The sequence below is a fragment of the Neophocaena asiaeorientalis genome, unplaced genomic scaffold (genome assembly GCF_003031525.2).
Source record: "Neophocaena asiaeorientalis asiaeorientalis breed wild unplaced genomic scaffold, Neophocaena_asiaeorientalis_V1.1 scaffold336, whole genome shotgun sequence".
NCBI classification, from domain to species: Eukaryota; Metazoa; Chordata; class Mammalia; order Artiodactyla; family Phocoenidae; genus Neophocaena; species Neophocaena asiaeorientalis.
The window spans coordinates 1,482,695-1,496,436 of record NW_020174788.1 but is presented as its reverse complement, the minus strand read 5'-3'; the positions used below and the strand labels follow the sequence as shown (position 1 = coordinate 1,496,436).

Below are 13,742 nucleotides of genomic sequence, written 5' to 3'. Positions count from 1 at the left end.
ATTAAATTTAGTAACTGAGTCCCAATTTACTACTAAAAGTTATCAAAATATTTTCAAAATGTTACATAAAAAGTGAAACATCCATAAGTATTACATAAACACCAAACAAAACATCATATAAAGAAAAATAAATGTATCCTGAGATAAAATACAAATCACACTTGTCATGCCAGATTATACACCCCCTTTCCCCTCACATATAATTGTGAGGATTCAGTGTTTTGCACGTTCCAAGATAAAGTAATGATAATATACGCTGATGCAAATTTCAGCCATAAAAATAAACTACTTCATATCTTAAATATTCCTACGATGAAACATCAGGATTCCAGTTTCACTAATCAAAAGTTTATGAAGGCATAAATTGCATTTGGTTTTGACTCCTCAGATCACAGCTGAAAACTCTCAGCAAAGCATTCTAGGCTCTTTTTTTCACATCAAGTGACCCAGAATATATTTTAAGAAATATTTATTTTCTGTACATATTTGTTTTATAATTATAAATTCTTGAGCACTTTTTCTTCTTCCTCATCATCACTGTCAGTGACATTGACTTGCTGGATGTTAGAGGGAGTTGTTGTCGGGGCTGTGAAGACACTTTCCAAGGCTCCAGTGTCCAGCTGAGGCACGAGATTTAAGTATTCCTCCCCACTGTGGCTATGACTGTTACAGTAAGAGGTCCCATCCATGCTCTCACAACTCCAAAAATCTTCACTGTGAGCACGTTCATCTGGGTAGTCTCCATAAGGATAGTCTCTATTTAAAGCTGAAAACATAGCCTCATGGTTCTGGCATCTGTCTTCATAATAACCAAGGCATTCTGGCACTGCACTTGGAAAATTTCCATAGCCAAAAGGAGGCCGACTATAAGGGCACGTGCTGTATCAGAAAGACAAAAAAGGAATTCGATCATAACTTGTCCACATGTTGCCTTGTATACAGACTAACTGAGCAAGTTTAACTGGCGCCTAGAGAGCTCCCAAGATAACTTTCTGCAACTACTTCATGTACTCATCCACATGTTGCCTAGTCCCAACATAAAACAAAGTAAACAACATAAAGCAAAGTAGGCTTATAACTATTACCTATTATTAGCCTCCGGTTTCTTACCTTTGGCAGCCTTAATAAAGAAAAATTACTTATCTGGGCCTTTCTCTCATGATGCCTTATGCCATGTAAGGTTTTAGAAATGCAGACACCTGCTGTGCTGTGCTAAATATTGACAGTAAGCAGTGTAACAACTGTTCTTACTAGTATTTGAAGCAAAATTTACAGGAGGTGGGGGGAAATGTGTAACTGGGTTGAAATCAAGAGCTCTTGGGGATGGGGGAGGGCACTCGAACAGAGGATAACAACTTAATTTTTAAACTCACTTTCAATAATTAATTATATTAAAACACTCAATACCAGAAAGATTTAGAACTAATATTAAAGTGTGGTTTTCAGAGATCTTTTCCAAAAAAAAATTTGGAGTGTGGGAATGTGAAGAATTGAAAAGATCACTTTGCTGTTTTATAAACTAATGGTTTTTCTTGTAAGGCAAATCTAAAAATTCTGCCATTCAAACCCATTTGTCAATTTTTTTAAAAAAGTATGACTCCACTTTTCAAAGGCACAGAACAGGAATCATTGGAAGAGTTATGTAGAAAAGTCCAACCAAAAGTTGCCTGGACTCACGGACTCCATCTAGTGACAGATAATATAAGCATAATAACCATGCTCATTAGCAAAACCCAAGACAAGTTGGGTGTTTCATTTCATGCTCCCACATTTTTTTTTAAAAGGTCAACTTTGTTTCCTTCCCTTTAAAAATATAAGTATGATTGACATAATAGACTATCATCTCAAATTCTTTGTAAATATAGGGTTTCTTCAGTGGTTGGTGTCCTACCCCCAAATCTCCAAGTGCTAGGGACCTTGCCCGTGTTCAATATCACAAATATGAGACCTAGTTTCTGAAACGTTTCAGGTTTCCATTCCTACTGCCACATCCTTATTCAGGCATTTTTACTTTAATACATACATCCTGAATGCATTGTACTTGCAGCTACTATGACTTTGCTCGGTAGCTCTTCCACCTTTAGATCTCTCCATCCATTGGATTCCACAAATACTTCAAGGGTGTGCTCAAATCTACTTCCTTCACAAAGCCTTCTTCTCTTCAGCTAGGAACAATTCACCTACTAACTATTCTTTTAGGACTCAATATAGGCAAGATATTACACAAGGTTTGGTGGAGAATTTAATTTAAAAAAAATCTAAAATCCAGGTAGTATATACTTGATATGTGCTAAAGTGTGCTATAATGCAAACATCACACGGTTATATTGGTGTGGTAAAAACAAGTTAGTATTATATCTGGAGAACAAAAAGATCAGTAAAGACAAGAGTAATCCTGGACTTCCCGGGTGGCATAGTGGTTAAGAATCCGCCTGCCAATACAGGAGACATAGGTTCAAGCCCTGGTCTGGGAAGATCTCACATGCCGTGGAGCAAATAAGCCCGTGTGCCACAACTACTGAACCTGCAATCTAGAGCCTGCGAGCCACAACTACTGACCCGACATGCCACAACTACTGAAGTCCACGTGCCTAGAGCCAGTGCTCCACAACAAGAGAAGCCACCCCTATGAGAAGCCCGCGCACCACATCGAAGAGTAGCCCCTGCTTGCCACAACTAGAGAAAGCCCACATGTAGCAATGAAGACCCAACACAGCCAAAAATAAATAAATAAATTTATTGAAAAAAAAAAAAAGAGTAATCCTAAAAGGTTACATGGATGAAAATGAATACCTACAGAAGCATCATGGTGTAGTGGGAAAAGCAATCCTGAGGGGTGTGTAATGATATTTCAATGTTGTTTAAAGTTGCAATTCCCTAATGATATATGATATGGAGAATCTTTTCATATGCTTAATTGTCATCTGTATATGTTCTCTGGTGAGGTATCTGATCAGGTCTTTTGTCCATTTTTAACCAGGTTGTTCATTTTCTTATTACTGAATTTTCAGAGTTCTTTGTATATTTGGATAACAGTCCTTTATCAGATACATCTTTTGAAAATATTTTCTCCTAGTCTGTGGCTTGTCTCCTCTTTCTCTTGATACCATGTTTTTTGATACAAAGTAGCTTTGTAGTAAGTTTGAGGTCACGAATTGTGAGTCCTCCAACTTTGTTTTCCTTTTTCAAAATTGTTTTAACTATTCCAGGTCACTTAAAATTCTATGTAAATTTTAGGATCAGCTTTTCCATTTCTGCAAAAAAGCTGCTGGGATTTTGAAAAGGATTATATTGATTTTGTAAATCCCTTTGGGAAGTATTGCCATCTTAATAATAAGTCTGCCAATGCATATACATGAATACCTTTCCATTTATTTCAGTATTCTTTAATTTATTTCAGCAATGTTTTATAGTTTTCAGTCTACAAGTTTTGCATCTCCTTAGTTAGAGTTATTCCTAAGTATTTTACTTTTTTTGATGCTATTGTAAAAAGAATTGTATTCTCAATTTCCTTTTTTGAGTGCTTATTGCTTATGTACAGAAATACAAGTGAATTTTGTATATTGATCTTATACCCTTCAACTTTGCTGAATTCATTCATTCACTCTAATAAATTTTTGTGGATTCTTTAGGATTTTCTATATATAGGATTTTCCATATATAGTATCATGTGTGAAAAGAGCTAATTCTACTTCTTTTCCATTTTAGATGTCTTTTTTTCTTGCCTAATTGCTCTGGCTGGAACTTCTAGTACAATGTTGAACAGCAGTGGTGAAAGCAGACATCCTTGTCTTGTTCCCAGTCTTAGGGGGAAAGCTTTTGGTCCTTTGCCATTGAGTATGATGTTAACTGTCGGTTTTTGATAAATGCCTTTTATCATGTAGAAGAAGTTCCCTTCTACTCCTAGTTTGCTAAGTTTTGAAATCAGGAATCGATTTTTATCACGAAAAGGTGTTGGATTTTATCAAATGCTTTTTCGGCATCAATTGAAATGATCAGATGGTTTTGTTCCTTCATTCTTTTAATGAAATGTATTACCCTGATTGATTTCCTGATGTTGAACCACACTTACAATTCCTGGGGAAAATCCCACTTGGTCTTGGTGTATAATCCTTTTAATATGCTGCTCGATTCAGTTTGCTAGTATTTTGTTGATTCTGTAATTTTCTTTTTTGTGATATCTTTTTCTATCTTTCGTAACAGAGTAATGCTGGCTTTAGACTCATTACCTCTTATATATTTTGGAAGAATGTGAGAAGGATTAGTATTAATTCTTCTTTAAAAGTTTGGTAGAATTCACCAGTGAAGTTATCTAGTCCAGGGCTTTACTTTGTTGGGAGGTTTTTAATTACTGATTCAATCTCTTGATATATACTTATTCAGATTTCCTATTTCTTCTTGAGGCAGTATTGGTAATTCAAGTAATTGTGCATTTCATCTAGGTTATCTAACTTGTTGGTGTACAATTATTATTATCCTATAATCATTTTTCTATGAGGTCAGAGTAATGTACCCAGTTTCATATCTGACTTTAGTAATTTATGTCTTCTCTCTTTTTTTTCTTAGCTTAGCTATAAAAGTTTGTCAATTTTGTTGATCTTTTCAAAAAGCCAACTTTTGTTGACCTTTTTTTCTCTATTTCATTAAACTCTCTATTGTTTTTCTATTTTTTATTTCATTTATCGCTATTCTAATCTTTATTATTTCCTTCCTTCTGCTAGCTTTGGGTTTTATTTGCTCTTCTTTTTCTAGTTCCTTAAGGTATAAAGTTAGGTTGTAATTTGACATCTTTCTTTAGGCTAGGGCAGCTATGAATTCCTCTATCAGCACTGCTTTTGCTATATAATTCCTTAAGCTTGGGTATGTTGTGTTTTCATTTCCATTCATCTCCAAGTATTTTCTAATTTTCCTTGTGATGTATTATTTGACCCATTGGTTAAGGGTGTGTTGTTTAATTTCCAATATGTGTGAATTTTCCAGTTTTTCTTTCTGTTATTGATGACTAGTTTCATTCCATCATGGTTAGAGAAGAAACTTTGTATGGTTCCAATCTTTTAAAAATTTCTGAGACTCATTTTGTGATCTAACATATGGTCTATCCTACAGAATATACATTTTCACTTGAGAAGAATCTATATCCTGTTGTTGGGTGGAGATCATGTATTTCTGTTAGATCTAGTTGGTTTAAAGTATCATACAGTCTTCTATTTCATTTTTGATCTTCACCATTTTTGGATGGATGGTCTTCCGTTCATTATTTAAAGTATCCACAGCTAATATCATACTCAATGGTAAAAAGTTTAAAGGTTTTCCTCTAAGATAAAGAACAGAACAAGGATGCCCACTCTTGCCACTTATTCAACATAGTACTGGGAGCCCTAGCCACAGCAATTAGGCAAGTAAAAGAAATACAAGGCATCCAAATTGGAAAGAAAGATGTAAAGCGGTCTCTATTTGCAAATGACATAATAATATATCTAGGAAAACCTAAAAACTCAACCAAAAAAACTGTTAGAATTAGTCAGTGAACTCAGTAAAGTTGCAGGATACAAATTCAATATGCAAAAATCAGTTGCATTTCTATACACTAAGAGCAAACTGTCAGAAAAAGAAATTAAGAAAAACAATTCTATTTACAATTGCACCAAAAAGAATAAAATACCTAGGAATAAATTTAACCAAGGATGTGAAAGACCTGTACACTGGAAACTATAAGACACTGATGAAAAAAATTGAAGAAAACACAAATAAATGGAAAGATATTCTGTGCTCGTGGATTGGAAGAAATAATATTGTTAAGATATCCGTACTACCCAAAGCTATCTACAGATTCAGTGAAATACCTATCAAAATCCAATGGCATTTTTCACAGAAATAGAACAAACAATCCCAAATGCTTTCTGGAAACATGAAAGACAGTGAATAGTCATAGCAATCTTGAGAAAGAAGAACAAAGTTGGAGGCATTATACACTCTGATTTCAAACTATATTACAAAACTATAGTAACCAAAACAGTATGGTATTGGCATAAAAACAGACACATAGATCAATGGAACAGAAAACAGAGCTATAAAAAAGCCCATGCATATGTGGCTAATTAATTCATGGCTATTAATTAACAAAAAGAGACAATTGGGAGAAGATAGTAGCTTCAATAAATGGTGTTGGAAAAACTGGACAGCCACATGCAAAAGAATGAAACTGGACCCCATCTTACATCATATACAAAAATCAAGTCAAAATGGATTAAAGACTTAAACATAAGACCCAGAGCTTTAAAACTCCTAGAAGAAAACATAGGCAATAAGCTCCTTGACAACTGAATTGGCAAGTTTTTTTTCTTGTTTTTTTTTTTTGATTTGACACCAAAAGCAAAGGCAACAAAAGCAAAAGCAAACAAGTGGGACTACATCAAACTGAAAAGCTTCTGTACTGTAAAGGAAACCATCAACAAAATGAAAAGGCAACCTACCGAATGGGAGAAAATATTTGCAAATCATACATCTGATAAACAATTAATATACAAAATACATAAAGAATTCATATAACTCAATAGCAAAAAGAAAAATCTGATTTAAAAATGGGCAGAGGAGCTAAACAGACATGTTCTTCCCAAAGAAGACATACAGATGGCCAACAGGTACATGAAAAGGTGCTCAAGAACTTCCCTGGTGGTACAGTGATTAAGAATTCACCTACCAATGCAGGGGACATGGGTTCAACCCCTGGCCTGGGAAGATCACACATGCCGTGGAGCAACTAAGCCTGTGCACCACTCACCACTACTGAGCCTGCGGTCTAGACCCTGCGAGCCACAACTACTGAGCCTGCGCATTACGACTACTGAAGCCCACGCACCCTAGAGGCCGCGTGCCACAACAACTAAGCCAACGTGCTGCAACTACTGAAGCCTGTGTACCTAGAGCCCGTGCTCCACAACAAGAGAAGCCACCACAATGAGAAGCCCACACACCTCAATGAAGAGTATCACCTGCTCGACACAACTAGAGAAAGGCCATGCGCAGCAATGAAAACCCAACGCAGCCAAAAAAAAAGGTGCTCACAATTATCAGGGAAATACACATTAAAACCACAATGATATCATTGCTGCCATTTGCAACAACATGGATGGAACTTGAGGACATTATGCTAAGTGAAATAAGTCAGAGAAAGACAAATACCATATGGGTTCACTTACATGAGGAGTCTAAAAACAAACAAACAGGGCTTCCCTGGTGGCGCAGTGGTTGAGAGTCTGCCTGCCGATGCAGGCGACACGGGTTCATGCCCCGGTCCGGGAAGATCCCACATGCCGCAGAGCGGCTGGGCCCATGAGCCATGGCTGCTGAGCCTGTGCGTCCGGAGCCTGTGCTCTGCAATGGGAGAGGCCACAGCAGTGAGAGGCCCGCATACCGCAAAAAAAACAAAAACAAACAAACAAACAAAAAAAAAACAAAGAAAACCAAATCAGAGAACAGTTTGTGGTTGCCAGAGATTGGGAGTGAGAGGTGAGCAAAATGGATAAAAGTGGTCAAAATATACAAACTTCTTATTTATAAAATAAGTAAGTCCTCAGGATGTAATGTACAGCATAGTGACTATAGTTAATAATACTGTATTGTTTTTTTGAACGTTTCTAAGAGATTAAATCTTAAAAGTTCTCAGCACAAGAAAAGAATTATGTTGTATACCGAGACTAATATAATGTTACATGTCAATTATATCTAAATAAAAAATAAATAAAATTAAGTAGTGAAGTCTTCAACAATTATTGCATAACTGTGTATTTCTCCTTTCAATTCTGTCAATTTTTGCTTCATATATTTTGGGGTACTGTTGTTATATATGTATGTGATTATAATTGCTATATCTTCTTAACATTTTATTATTATTTTTGGCTGCGTTAGGTCCTCGTTGCTGCGCGCAAGCTTTCTCTAGTTGCAGCAAGTGGGGGCTACTCTTCATTGTGGTGCGTGGGCTTCTCATTGTGGTGGCTTCCCTTGTTGCAGAGCATGGGCTCTAGGCACGCGGGCTTCAGTAGTTGCAGCATGTGGGCTCAGTAGTTGTGGCACATGGGCTCTAGGTGCACAGGTTTCAGTAGTTGCAGCATGCAGGCTCAGTAGTTGTGGCACATGGGCCCTAGAGCGCGTGGGCTTCAGTAGTTGCAGCACCTGGGCTCAGTAGTTGTGGCGCACAGGCTTAGTTGCTCCATGGCATGTGGGATCTTCCCAGACCAGGGATCAAACCCATCCCCTGCATTGGCAAGCAGATTCTTTAACCACTGTGCCACCAGGGAAGTCCCTTCTTAACGTTTTAAAATAGATATGTGGGAGTTTCCTGGTGGCCTAGTGATTAGGATTCCAGGCTTTCACTGCTGTGGCCCAGGTTCAATCCCTGGTCAGGGAACTGAGATCCTACATGTTACGTAGCGTGGCCAATAAATAAATAAATAAAATATGTAATGTCTTTGTCTCTTGTAACAATTGTGACATAAAACCTATTTTGTTAAATACTATTATAGCCACCTCAGCTCTCTTTTGGTTACTACTTGTAAGGAATATCTGTTTTTATTTTTTCACTTCAGCTTATTTGTGTCATTGGATCTAAAGTGAGTCTCTTGTGGTAATTCCCTGGTGGTCCTGTGGTTAGGGCTCTGCACTTCCACTGCAGGGGGCACAGGCTTGATCCCTGGTCAGGTAACTAAGATGTCCACAAGCCACATGGTGCAGCCAAAAAAAAAAAATCTGCTCAGTGAATATCATGTTTATTTTTTAAAATAAATAAAGTGAGTCTCTTAGAGACAAGATTTAGTGTGATTATTTTTTAAATTCATTCTGCCAATCTACCTTTTAATTTAATCCATTTAAGGGGATTACTGATAAGGAAATACTTACTCTGCCTTTTTTCTTTTTTTTGGCTGTACCACATGGCATGTGGGATCTTAGTTCCTGAGCTGGGGTGCAGGGGTGCAGTGGAAGCATGGAGTCCTATCCACCACCGCCAGGGAATTTCCTCAAATATTTTTAAGTTATTTTCTTAAGTGGTTACCATGGGGATTATAATTAACATCTTAAATTTATAACAATCTCGTTTAAATTGATACTAAGTTACCTTCATTAGCATATCAAAATTCTGCTTGTATACAGTACCTTCCTTCCTTTGTATTGCTACTGTCCTAAATTATGTACTTATACATTTTATATCTATTAACAGATTTTAAAATAGATGTTTTATGCGTTTGCTTTTTAAATCACATAGAAAAAAGTTACTAACCAAAAATACAATATACTTGGCTTTTAAAAACAAAAGAAGGACTTCCCTGGTGGTCTAGTGGTGAAGACTCTGTGCTTCCACTATAGGGGGCATGGCTTTGATCCCTGGTCAGGGAACTAAGATCCTGCATGTCTCTGGCGAGGCCAAAAAAACAAAATAAAAAAGATACTTGGCTTTTCTATCTGTTATTTTAGTAACTTTTACCAGTGTTCTTTATTTCTTTGTCTGGCTTTGAGTTACTGTCTACTGCCTTTTCATTTTATTCTGAAATACTTCCTTTAGCATTCCTTTAGCATTCCTTGTAGGGTAGGTTTACTGGTGATGAACTTCCTCTACTTTTTTTTTTTTTTTTGGCCACACTGTTTGGTTTGTGGGATCTTAGTTGCCCAACCAGATATCAAATCTGGAGCCCTGGCAGTGAAAGTGCCGAGTCCTAACCACTGGACTGTCAGGGAATTCCCTCTCCTTCATTTAATTTCTTTTCTTTCTTTCTTTCTTTCTTTTTATTTTTGGCTGTGTTGGGTCTTTGTTGCTGGACACAGACTTTCTCTAGTTGTAGTGAGCGGGGGCTACTCTTCGTTGTGGTGCGCGGGCTTCTCACTGCAGTGGCTTCTCTTATTGCAGAGCACGGGCTCTAGGCACACAGGCTTCAGTAGTTGTGGCGCATGGGCTTAGTTGCTCCGCGGCATGTGGGACCTTCCCAGACCAGGGATCGAACCCGTGTCCCCTGCATTGGCAGGCAGATTCTTATGCACTGCACCACCAGGAAAGCCCTCCTTCATTTCTGAAGGGTAGTTTTGTTGGTTATAGAATTCTTGGTTGATGGTTTCTTTTCTTTCAGCCCTATGCTATGCCACTGTCTTTTGACTTCCCTGGTTTCTGATGAGAAACTGGCTGTTGACCTTATTGAGAATCTCCTGTACAAGATTGGTCACTTCTCTCTTGCTGTTTTCAAGATTCTCTCCTTCTTTGGCTTTGACAGCTTGATTATAATGTATCTCTTTGAATTTACCCTACTTAGTGCTCATTGAGCATCTTGGATTCCTATCTTTCTTTAAATTTTGGAAGTTTTGGGTCAAGCTATTTACAAGTCTTCTTCAGCCTTGATTTCCTATTTACATAGAGCCTAAAAAGCAGTCAGAGGTGAAAGCTTAGGGTCTTCTCCAGTGTTTGCTGAACATGTGTTTAGCTCTGGATATGCTAGCTCTGGATATGTTTGTACCCTTGTGTACTGATTCCTCAGTATACATGGGAGATTTTCAAAGCCTCTATTCCCCATATATCTCCTTTCCCAGTCTCTTCTAGGCTTTTCAGTCTGTCTGCTGCTTGTCCTGTCTGTTGTCCCTTAACCCAGGCAGCTGTGGACAGTACATATCTTTAAATATTTTCCACAAACACTAGCTGTGAGGCCACTCCAGCTCTAAGGGAATGCTTGGGAGAGTCAAACTAAGCCCCTGAGCCAATTCCTCAGGAAGTCACCAGACAAGTCAAAAATGCACAACCATAATGCTTTAAGAACAAGGTCTGTACTGCCTCCTCTAATAGCAACAAGTCACAGCAGGAACACGGGTCACCATCCCCTTGGCCATCACTGAAGTAGAAAATGTGAGATGGCTGTGGCAAAAATACCACAGTGCTCTCTTATCAGAATTTAGCAGCTTCTTTCTTCATTAAACACCCCTCCAGCTGATTCTGACAGGTTTTGCCAGCTTAATTATTGCTTCAGTGGAGAGAGAGATTCTTGGGGCTCCCTATTCTGTAACTCTCAGTGACATTCTACCTCAGTGGTGTTTTGTACTTTTCAGAATATAAGCTTTGCACTTATTTTGTTAAATTGATTCCTAAGGTTTTTAAATTCTATTTTATTGTAGATGGAATTGTTTTCTCAATTTCATTTTCTATTTATTCACTGCTACTGTACAGAAATGCAACTGTTTTATATATACTAGTCTTATGTCCTGAAAACTTGCTGAATTCATTTGTTACTTATAATAGCTTTTTTTGTGGATTCCTCAGGATTTTCTATATATAAGATTGTGCAATATATAAATATAGTTTTATTTCTTCCTTTACAATCTAGATACCTTTTATTTACTTTTCATGTCTAATTGTCCTGGATTAAACCTCCAATAAAATGTTGAATAGAAGTGGTAAAAATGTACATCCGTGTCTTATTCTTGATCTTAAGTGGGTCTTGCTGATCTCCAGTCTTTGCCATTAAGTATAATGTTAGTTAGGGTTTTTTTGTTAGATGCCCTTTAACTAGGTGAGGAAGTTTCTTTGTATTCCTAGTTTGCTGGAATACTTCATGTTCAACATGAAGAAGTGCTCAGTTTTGTCAAATGCTTTTTTTCTGGGTTTATTGAGATGGTTGTGTGGTTTTGTCCCTTATCCTATACTACATTAATCGATTTTCAAATGTTAAACAACTCACATTCCTGGAATAAATCCAAGTTGGTTACAGTGTATAATCCTTTTGTTATGCTGCTGAATTCAGTTTGCTAGTATTTTGTTGAGGATTTTTGTCTCTGTATTCATTAGAGATATTGACCTGCAGTTTTTCCTTCTTATGTTGTCTTTCTCTGGTTTTGGTAGCAGAGCAATACTGGCCTCATGGAATGAGGCCCTCCTATTTTTCGGAAGAGTCTGACTATGAAGTGTGTCTACTGTAGGCAACATATAGTTAAGATCTTGATTTTTATCCAGTTATACAATATCTGCCTTTTGATTGTTTAATCATTAACAGTTAATGTGATTATTGAAACAGCTGGATTTATGTCTGCCATTTTTTGTTTTCTATGTGTCTTGTATTTTCCTTGTGGCCTTCTATTCCTTCTTTACTGCTTTCTTTTGCATGAAGTAAATATTTTCTAAATAACTTTTTAGTTCCTTTAACAACTTTTCCACTATTTTTTCGTTATTTTCTTAGTGGTTGCTCTAGGGCTAATCATATACATCTTACCTTACCTGAATCAACTTCAGATTTTTACTAACTTAATTCCAGTAAAATATAGAAATTTAAAAAAAATATGTATTTATTTTGGCTGCACTGGGTCTTAGTTGCAGCATGCAAGATCTTTAGTTGTGGCATGCAGGCGGGATCTAGTTCCCTGACCAGGGATTGAACCCAGGCCCCCTGCGTTGGGAGCGTAGAGTCTTACCCACTGGACCACCAGGGAAGTCCCAAAATATAGAAATGTTGCTTGTATATAGCTCTACTCCTTCTTCCCCCTTTTTGTACTACTATTGTTATATAAATTATAGCTATATGTTATAAAACCAGCAATCCATTGGTATGATTATTAATTTATATAATTTTATGCCTATTAAATAAGTTGAGAAGAGAAAGGAGAGCAAGTATATACTTTGAAGTTTGTTATATTAACCTTTTTATTCACTACTGCTGGTTCTCTTCATGTGTTCCTGTGGATTCAAGTTACCATCTGCCATCATTTCCTTACTCTAAAACAACTTTGCCTCCACCTACTTCCTTATGCTTTTATTATCAAATATATTACATTTCTATATGTTATAGGTCCCCCAAAACAATTATTTGCATATTGTTTTATACAACTGCTTTTAAAACCAGTCAAAAGAAGATTTATACTGTCTTTTTATACTATCTTTAATTTTTTTTTAATTTTTATTGGAGTATAGTTGCTTTACAATGTTGTATTCGTTTCTGCTGTACAGCAAAGTGAATTGGTTATACATATACATTACATATATCCACTCTTTGTTAGATTTCCTATACTATCTTTTATAATTGCATTTTTACCTTTACTGGGCTCTTTGGTATTTTGTTTGTTTGTATTCCAATTACCATTAGTGATCACTTACTTTCAGCCTGAAGAACTCCCTTTCGTATTTCTCACAATGCAAGTGTGCTAGCAATCTCAGTTTTGGATTATCTGAGAATCTCTTTACTTTGGCTTCATTTTTGAAACATGGCTTCACTAAATGTAAGTTGACAGGTTTTTTTCAGTACTTTAAATATGTATTCTGGCCTCCACTGTTTCTCATGGGATGTCAGGTGTTCATTTTATTGGGGTTTCCTTGTACATGATGAGTGTCTGTCTGTCTGTCTGTCTCACTTTGATTTTCTCTTTGGCTTTGGATTTCAGTATTTTACTATGATGTGTCTCGCTGTGGATCTCTTGGCTTTTACACTACTCATAATTCATTAAATTTCTTAAATGTGTAATATTTTTCATCATATCTGGGAAGTTTTCAGCTATTAGGTCTTCAAGTACTTTTTTCTGCTTCCTTCTCTCTCCTCTCTCCTTCTGATACTCCTTTTATAGATACACTGGTACACTTAATGATGACTGTGTTCTGAGGCTCTGTTCATTTTTCTTCATTCTTTTTCCGCTCTATTCTTCAGACTGTATAATCACTACCAGTCTATTTTCAAGTTTTCTGATTCATTCTTGTGTCCGTTCAATTTTACTGTTGAGCCCCTCTAGTG

General features: G+C 36.8%; 1 protein-coding gene across 2 annotated transcripts in view; it reads right to left on the bottom strand.

Moving 5' to 3' along the window:
• Window positions 1–497: 497 nt before the first annotated feature.
• SOX30 (SRY-box transcription factor 30) overlaps window positions 498–13,742 on the bottom strand; it is a 32,551-nt gene continuing 19,306 nt past the window's right edge. The window contains exon 5 of one of the 2 annotated variants that reach the window (XM_024760159.1): window positions 498–879. In XM_024760159.1, the coding sequence (XP_024615927.1) occupies window positions 498–879 (382 nt within the window). The remainder of the gene's footprint in view (window positions 880–13,742) is intronic. The other variant, XM_024760160.1, reaches the window with a different exon arrangement.